The 8,428-nt window shown below is 34.4% G+C and overlaps 2 protein-coding genes across 2 annotated transcripts in view; both read left to right on the forward strand.

Annotated features, from left to right (window-relative positions):
* Window positions 1–218: 218 nt before the first annotated feature.
* LOC21399331 (protein FAF-like, chloroplastic) lies at window positions 219–2,119 on the forward strand. The gene has a single exon (XM_010103687.2). The coding sequence runs from the start codon at window positions 367–369 to the stop codon at window positions 2,071–2,073; it is 1,707 nt and encodes a 568-aa protein (XP_010101989.1). The 5' UTR covers window positions 219–366; the 3' UTR covers window positions 2,074–2,119.
* Window positions 2,120–5,739: 3,620 nt separating this feature from the next.
* The window catches only part of LOC21399332 (dnaJ homolog subfamily C member 8), a 4,587-nt gene continuing 1,898 nt past the window's right edge, over window positions 5,740–8,428 (forward strand). Inside the window, exons 1-5 of the mRNA XM_010103688.2 lie at window positions 5,740–6,065; window positions 6,525–6,615; window positions 6,713–6,773; window positions 7,145–7,222; window positions 7,485–7,558. Coding sequence (XP_010101990.1) covers window positions 5,977–6,065; window positions 6,525–6,615; window positions 6,713–6,773; window positions 7,145–7,222; window positions 7,485–7,558 — 393 coding nt within the window. The 5' untranslated portion in view covers window positions 5,740–5,976. The remainder of the gene's footprint in view (window positions 6,066–6,524; window positions 6,616–6,712; window positions 6,774–7,144; window positions 7,223–7,484; window positions 7,559–8,428) is intronic.

Raw genomic sequence — 8,428 nt, forward strand, 5'->3', positions numbered from 1 at the left:
ACCTTCATAATTTCCTTCTTCATTTTCATTATATTTATATTATCATTAGCTTCTTCTTCTTCTTCTTCTTCTTCTTATTATTATTCTTCTTCTTCTTCTTCTTCTTCTTCTTCAAATTGTGTATTGCACATATCCTCTCTGCAACTCGCAGCCCCCAGCGGTCTGTCCTCGGCCAGACCTCTGTTGGATGCTGTTGCTTTCTCCAAAGTACACTTCTAACCATTGCTTTTAATCTTCTACTCGTAATCTTAATTGGGTGTCTGATAATTCTCCGATTTTCCGATTAGTTTCTTCTCTCTTTCGCAGCTAAAACTCGATCTCCATTTCTTCTTCTGTGCTAATTTGTAAAGAAGAGAAAAACAAAAAATGTCTGGTTCTCTGAGCAAGAGCCTCCGATTGTCCCCATCGTTCTTGAACATCGTCGAGCAAGAGAAGATGAGTAGTATTATTAGACCTGCAGCCGCGGCCGCAGCAGCAGAGAAGCAGGGTATAGTCGTTGCCATTCTAGGCTCTGACGACAGCGACAGAGGCAGAGCCTGTGCCGGCGCCTCTCTTCGACGGACGCTCTCCGCCGACATGTCGTCCAAGAAATGGCTGGCCCAGAACGGCTTCTACTCTCCCATGAAAAAGATTGCTTCCTCCGAAGAGCTCTCGCTTCCCGCTCTCAACTCGTTCAGCTCCTCCGAGGATGAAGGAGAAGAAGAAGAAGACATGAATTGCCCCGGAGAGTTGGACATCTGGAACTCGATACAAGAACAAAATAAGAGAAACGAGAAAGAAAATGAGAAAGTAGGCAGAGAGTTCGATATTTGGAGCTCAATTCTATCTCAAAAGGAAAAAGATATTGAGTCCTCCAAATCGCTCCCGCCTCCTTATATCCACCCTCTTGTGAAGAGATCAGCCAGTTCTCTCAGCGAAAAGAGCCTCGAGGTTTGCACTGAATCTCTTGGCTCGGAGACCGGCTCCGACGGCTTCTCATCGGAGTCCAGCAGCGACGTCGAAGCGGATAGTAAAGAAGACGAGGAAGAAGAGCAACAACAAGAGAAACAAGTACTAATTGACGGAGATAATCAAGAAGAGTTCCGACCGGTAAAGTTTAAGTACTACTCCGGGGGCAGGAAATCTGCTGCTCGGTCGTTCCCTCCGCCGCTCCTGTCGCTCTCCCGCAACGACGGCTCCCCCACGCTCCGAATGCAAACCCGCCGCGACAACGGACGCCTCGTAATGGAAGCGGTCTCCGTGCACTCGCAGAAGAACTTCGCCGCTCAGCGCCGAGATGGCCGCCTTGTCCTGACGTTTGTCAATAGCGCTAGTACTGCTGATGATGTTTATGCCATAGCTCCCTCCGCTGAAGAGGTGAAGAAGGAAGAAACGGAAGAGTTTGAGGAACCGCTTTTTAACTTTGAGGACGAGAATGAAGGCCAAATTGATCAAGAAGAAGAAGAAAATAACGATGATAACGATGATAATGATGATGATGATGATGATGATGATGATGATGATGATGATGATGATGACGATGATGAGGAGTTTGAAAATGGAGTGAAGAGAATTGAAATTGAAACGGAGAAAGAAGCTGAAGTGCCGAAAGTACTGTCCACAAGGTTGATAAATTTCCACAGGCTAGCCCTAATGGTGAACAAGTCCATTGGGTTGCCAAACAGGAATATTTCAGCCACAGCATGGCCTAATAACAAGCTCAATGAAAAAGAGGAGGAAGCAACCCCGGTTATGGCACAGTCGCTCCCGCCCCGACCGCGACCCGTCGGTCGGCTGCCGCAGGCCATTGGCCAGGTTTCCACCACCACCACCGCTGCCGGTACTGCCGCCTCTTTCAACGCCTACGAGTACTTCTGGCGACGGGCCAAGCCGACGGTCTCAATTATAAACGACAAGAAACTCATTGTATCCCAGGTCCAAACGACAAACGACAATCGCCTTGAAAACAATCAGCAGCAACAATTGGTCGTTTTGAGAGGGAACAAAGGGGAATACTTGGCGCCATTGTTAAAGGGCTGCAAGGAACCGAGAAGGACGCTTTTCTGGGAGCCCTATTGCATTGCCACTTCCTGATTTTATGATCATCCTCGTGACAACGACATAAATAATATATGTTAATCCCCTCTCTGTCTCTTGTATCTTGGTTTTTTTTTTTTTTTTTGACGAACTCTTGTACCTAGGTTTTAGTTCCACTTTTTTTTAGGTTTTTTGTTTAGTCAAATAAATGAAATGAAAAAAAAAAAAAAACCCCCGAGGAAAAAGGGGTAGAGAGGGTTCACTTTGATTTAGAAGATCAAAGCAAAAAGAGAGATCGTTACAACTTAACAAAAGTGATCGAGAGTCATGTACAATAATTTCATTAATATATCATTCGTATTTAAAACAAAGATTATAGTGTTGTCTTTGACCAAGTGGGACTGTCTTGTCTGTCTGTGTAATACATGTGCCATATATATATATATATATATATATATATACGTGTGTGTGTGTGTGTATATCAGTTTTTTTTTTTGTTTTTTTTTTTTTGGCAACTTTTGATTGCTTTTTGTAATTTGGTACGTATAGCCAATGAGATTTCATCAATATGGGTTATGTCTTCAGTGACAGATCCTTCATTTTGGGGACAACATAATCCACTCTTGATATGTGATGTTCCTCCTTTACGTGGGTTAAGGGTACGATTATGATATGGATATATTTGATATTTCTTACTAAAACAATATAAGATGTCCACGTAACAGAAGCTGTTTGATCTGCATCATTCCTTTACTTAAAGTTGCAACAAAATTATAAGCGAATGGTAGACCCCACGGTTATATAGTCTTATATAGATTAATTAATAAATACGTCATCGTGAAAAATTACACTCTCCTGTCTACATCTTGTGTCAATTTTTAATGTTAACAAGCTGCCAAATTTTAAATTCTAAAATGGAAAAAAAAAAAATAAAGATAATGATAAATTTACAATCTCTATAAATGGTCTTGTCTCGCTTTCAAATTGCATGCACAAATGGTTGTCATGAGTAAACTTACATTGGCTATGAATTATTTTAGGCTCCAACTAAAATCTAAAGTTTTTAATCTAAAGCTGTTAAAATTATTATAAGAAAAGGAAGAGGAAAAATGGCAGAAAATCATCCATTATCAAAAGTCACGTAAAAAATTTCACAAAAAAAACAATTTTTTGAATTTAATCGTGTGGAACGTTGGGCTCTAAACGTCAGAAGTAGGTGTAATTACCACTAGATATATTATTATTATTATTATTATTATTATTATTATTATTATTATTTAACATGAGAATTTCGTCTGTTAGTGGGCTATTTTGTGATTTTAATTAAATGGCGAAAAAGAAAGCTGATTTTGCTTTGGAAGAGATTCCAATGTGATGTCGCATTTTTCACATGCCTTTATGCTCTTTTCTTTTGCACCCTTAGCTTCCACACTCCTCTCTTTCACATTTCTTTCCTCAGGGTCCATATAGATGAGTTTTCATTTATTATGTTTTTATTAGTGATTATTTATTAAATATAAAAATTTAATAATATGATGTAATAAGAATCTAATTACATTAATTATCATATATTTTTTTAGTTAATTATTTGATTAATTAGAGTCGTTTAATCAATATCTACCGAGTAAAACAACGATACTCATTGATAGAAAAAAAAAATTAGAGTAATTATTAAAATCACACCTACATATGAAGATTTTGGTTATCTAGCTACTTATAATAAGTTCCAATGTACTATTTCTATTATGATTTTAGATTTGCATGCCGGAGCCCTATTAATACCTCCACAGAAAAAAAAAAAAAAAAAAAAAAAAAAAAAAAAACTTTTTTTTTCAAAAAAAAAAAAAAAAAAAAAACTTTTGTTTTTAAAAAAAAAAAAAAAAAAAAAAACTTTTGTTTTTAAAAAAAAAAAAAAAAAAAAAAACTTTTGTTTTTAAAAAAAAAAAAAAAAAAAAAAACTTTTGTTTTTAAAAAAAAAAAAAAAAAAAAAAACCTTTTTTTTTCAAAAAAAAAAAAAAAAAAAAAAAAAAAAAAAAAAAAAAACCTTTGATTTTCACAAAATATAATAAAGAACAAGTCAACAACATGCATGTCTTATATGAAGCTTTATAAAATGTAACGTAATGCTACATTTATCCAACTTATTATGGTTTTTGTGACCAATATCACCTACTTGCTCAGATAAAATGAAATTCCGATTGAACTGCTAGTTAGTACTCGTTACTAATTGGTTGATCTTTTATTAGCTAAAAAAAAAAAAAACATAATTAGTTGACGCTTTCCTCAGCAAGAAAACTAGACTCTTTTGAGTATATTAAAAAAATAGAGTTTTTTTTGTAATTCGTCCTACCGTTAATCTCAATTTTTAAACGTTGAATCTCATTAAAATCACATCAGATTTATAAAGTATACTGAATATATATAATCTAATGATAAAAAAATAAAAAAATTTTAATAATCTATTTTTACAAAGATTCCTATTAAATTTAAAAAAAAAAAAAGTCAGACCCCAGAATAATATTAGAAGCTTCCGTACAGGCAAAAGTTATTCTCTGAACATGGCTAGTTCCGGAGCCCAAAATGAACAAACCAATAGGCCTATAGTTTGTTCTGGGCCAATTCAATAGGTAGTAGAGTACCCGAAATGGAAATTCGGCATCACGCATCGTTTTCTCCGTATACACCAAAAATTCTTTCTACTTTTTTCTATTTTGGGATACATAGAAGAATCAACTTTAGCTCTAAGGTTTCATCGGATTAATCTAATTGTGTTTTGATGATAATAAACACTTGATATAGTGAGGCCAATGGTTTTTTATTTTATTTTAAATTTATTATATTAATTTACCAAGTACTAAAGATTCGAGGATGGTTCTCGAGTTTAAAACATGAAAAATTCAAGAATTAAAATACTTGATTGAACATTGAAGACGAGGCACATAACTTAAACTTATATCAAGATGGACGATAGAGTATTATGTGATTTTGATTATGTAATTTGACTTAAAAGATGAGGAAAGGTAGTAAATAGTAGATTTGTGTAACTAAATTAAGTAAATAGTAGACTTTAAAATTAAATGAAGTAAATAACAGTTTATTGTGTAAATGTTTAATTTATGACTAATAAAAAAAATTATTTTTCACATAAATTCTCTTTTTACCATCGGTAAAAAGATTTTTTCACGTAAATAAAGGTTTTTTACTATATAAAAATTTTATAAGCCGTAAAAGAAACATTTACACGTTGAATCGTTATTTATTTCAAATTATTTTAAAATCTTAATTTAGTTATATTAGTCAGTATTGATTAACATTCAGATGCCAAGTTAAAAAAATTTTCTCAAAAGAGAATGTAGTAAATAATAGATTTATGAAACTAAATTAAGTAAATAATAAGTTTTAAAACTATTTAAAATAAATAACAATTTACGTGATAAATGAATCAGTTACCGCATAAATAGATAATTTACGACTAATAAAAGTATTCTTTTCACGTAAATTTTTCTTTTACACGATCGGTAAAAATATTTTTTTCACATAAATAAAAAATTTTTTAATTTTTTTACCATGTAAATTATTTTTTACTAATAATAAATAAATATACGCATAAATTTTTATTTATTTTAAATAATTTTAAAATATACTATTTACTTAATTTAGTTTTAAAAATACCTTGTTCACCGGGATTTCCCTTTTCTCATTAGGCAAATGGCACACGAATTAAATGGGCCTGCTCAAACCGCCTTTCACCTTTGAGAAATCCGAGCCCAACCATTTTAACGTTTCTGAGCTCGCAAAGCAAACCAGCAGATTCGCAGGAGAACCCGTTTTCACCGGACAACTCCGGCGGGTCATCTGGTTTGGGTGACTCGCTCTCTCTCAGCCTTGGCTTGGCTTGGCTTGGCTTTGCTTTGTTGAAATCAAGCAAACAAAGAACAAACACAGAAGACAATAATACCAATGGGCGACACACCCACCGATGGGGATTTGCTTCTCAAGAGCTTCTTCGCCGAAGTCAGCGAAGTCGAGAGAGACAACGAAGTCATCAGGTCTCTCTCTCTCTCTCTCTATATATATATATATATGCGTGTTTATATGTATATATATGATTGATTCTGCTATTTGGACTCAACTTCTGGTTGTAATTGATGGGCAACTAGGGTTTCGAGCTGGGATTTTTTTCCCGTCATATTTAGGTATTTCGGTTGGATGTCTTTTTTGGATGTTGCATTTGCTATGGAATTCCATTTGTTTTATTCGAAGATTATTTACAAAGATTCGAGTTTGCCTGTTAGCAGCATGATTGTTAATAGTGCCATTTTGCCCTTAATCTGATCGATGGAGATGGTTTTTTTTTTTTTTTTTTTTTTAATTGAATTGTTCCCTTGAAGACCCACAATTATGCTTCGTGTAATTTTATTTAATTAATATGTCTGTTGTTGATATCATTTCTGTTTGATGAGATTTTGACTCCCCCCCCCCCCCCAAAAAAAAAAAAAAAATTGCAGGATTCTATCATGCTTCAAGTTGAACCCTTTTGAGTATTTAAACCTATCATTTGATGCATCGCCAGAAGAAGTGAAAAGGCAGTATCGAAAGGTATAAATTTACCTCTCACAGTTCGAACTATAATCGCGGTTTCTGGTTTATAACTCTTCCATTTATTGACAATTTGATGGAAATATTTGATTTGTAGCTATCATTGCTGGTTCACCCTGACAAATGCAAGAATCCACAGGCTAAGGAGGCATTTGGAGGTGCATAGCTCTAAACTTATGCTTTTGTAGTGGAAAAAAAATGCCTTTTTTTTTCCTTTTGTGCAGAGATTGGGGTGATCTTGTTAGCTCTGCACTTATAATGTTGTTGGTATATGTGTGCAAGTATTTAGGTGCCTGAGAATTGTGATCAAAACATGTATAATTGTTAAACTTGTCTCCTTGTGTTGTTAGTGCTTCTTGTTCGTATTAGCTTTTGTTTGCAGCTTGACAACAAAATTTTCTTTTGTATTGTCAAATGACATAGTCTGTAAGTGTGATATTGTTCCTGTGGTTGTATTCAGTTGATAGATATGTTTTTCAGTGTTGAGATGTTTAATTGCATACCAACTAAGATTGTTGATTTCTTGCAGCATTGGCAAAAGCTCAACAGTTATTGCTTGATGAACAAGAGAGAGATTATATTCTTAGTCAAGTAAATGCAGCAAAAGGTCAGTAGTAATGTTCATTTGTTTATTCTTTTGTACAGTCATGTTTTACTGCCAAATCCGAAGTTTGATGGGGAAAAAAGAAATAGTAGTTTGGATACATTTTTTTTTCCTCCCAAGAATTATTAAATGTGCAGATCAGCATATGCCTTATTACCAAGAAGTTTAGGCAATTGTATACGATAATTGAGTTCGTTTCTACTCTTATAACAACGGCCATATCATGTATAAAAGATCTCAACTTTTATCTTTGTGTGGACTTCAGAAGAACTCAGAATGAAGAGGAAGAAGCAGTTGAAGAAAGATACAGCTTCTAAAATTAAGTCATTAATTGAAGAGGTATATGCAGTTTCTCTTCAAATTTTTTCATCTATATACGTCCATAGATATCCTTCCATCTTGATTGATGTGGCAAACAATTTTATTAATAGAAATTTAGATAGCTGAATTTACAGTTTTGTACAATGCTATTCACGTTTTAGGCTTAAACAGACTTCAATTTTTTAGATTGCTATGGTAGTTTTGAGGGATTTGTATACCCTATATCTAGGATTACAAATGAAACTTGTATATGGTGTTTCCATCAATGATGATTGATTCTTTTATTGATTTATTATTATTAATCTAAGAGTTTCAAATTTGGCCTCCAAAAAATGAGGGTTGTCTTAGCTTGCTCCCTAGAACTCAAAATGGCACAAAACTCCTGCCCTAGCTTATCATAAGTTGCAAGTTTTGTAATTCTGTCATTGAGGTGTCAATTTTTTAACCGTATTAATCACATGTGCTTATCTGGTGACCTGCACGTGATTAAAGACCTTAAAAATTTACCATTTACCAACCAGTCCGTGACCTTAACGCGGTTACAATTGTTAGAAGAAGTGACACCTCAATGGCGAAAGTCCCAAATTTCTAATGGGAGCAAATTTGGAATTTGGCGTTACTCTTGTTCTAGGGGTTCAACTGGGCATAAATATGGGGATCTACTAATAACGTAGTTTGGAGGAAAAAGAAAAACCTGGCAGGCGATAGTGCATAAAGCATTCAGTAGTCATATTGACTTTATTGCCCTTTTTTTCGTGTTACTTGTGGTCCCTTTTTTTTTTTTTTGTCTGTACTTGGCATGAGTTTCACATGTTTTTCTCAGTCAGTTCTTTCTCAGTTTCTTTTTATGTTGCTTCTTTCCCCTTTGGGAGAGGAAAAATCCTGCTG

The sequence above is a fragment of the Morus notabilis genome, unplaced genomic scaffold (assembly GCF_000414095.1).
Source record: "Morus notabilis unplaced genomic scaffold, ASM41409v2 Scaffold133, whole genome shotgun sequence".
Taxonomy (NCBI): Eukaryota; Viridiplantae; Streptophyta; class Magnoliopsida; order Rosales; family Moraceae; genus Morus; species Morus notabilis.

Excerpts from the sequence above, each read along its gene's own strand:
- LOC21399331 (XM_010103687.2), top strand. The coding sequence starts at position 367 with ATGTCTGGTTCTCTGAGCAAGAGCCTCCGATTGTCCCCATCGTTCTTG.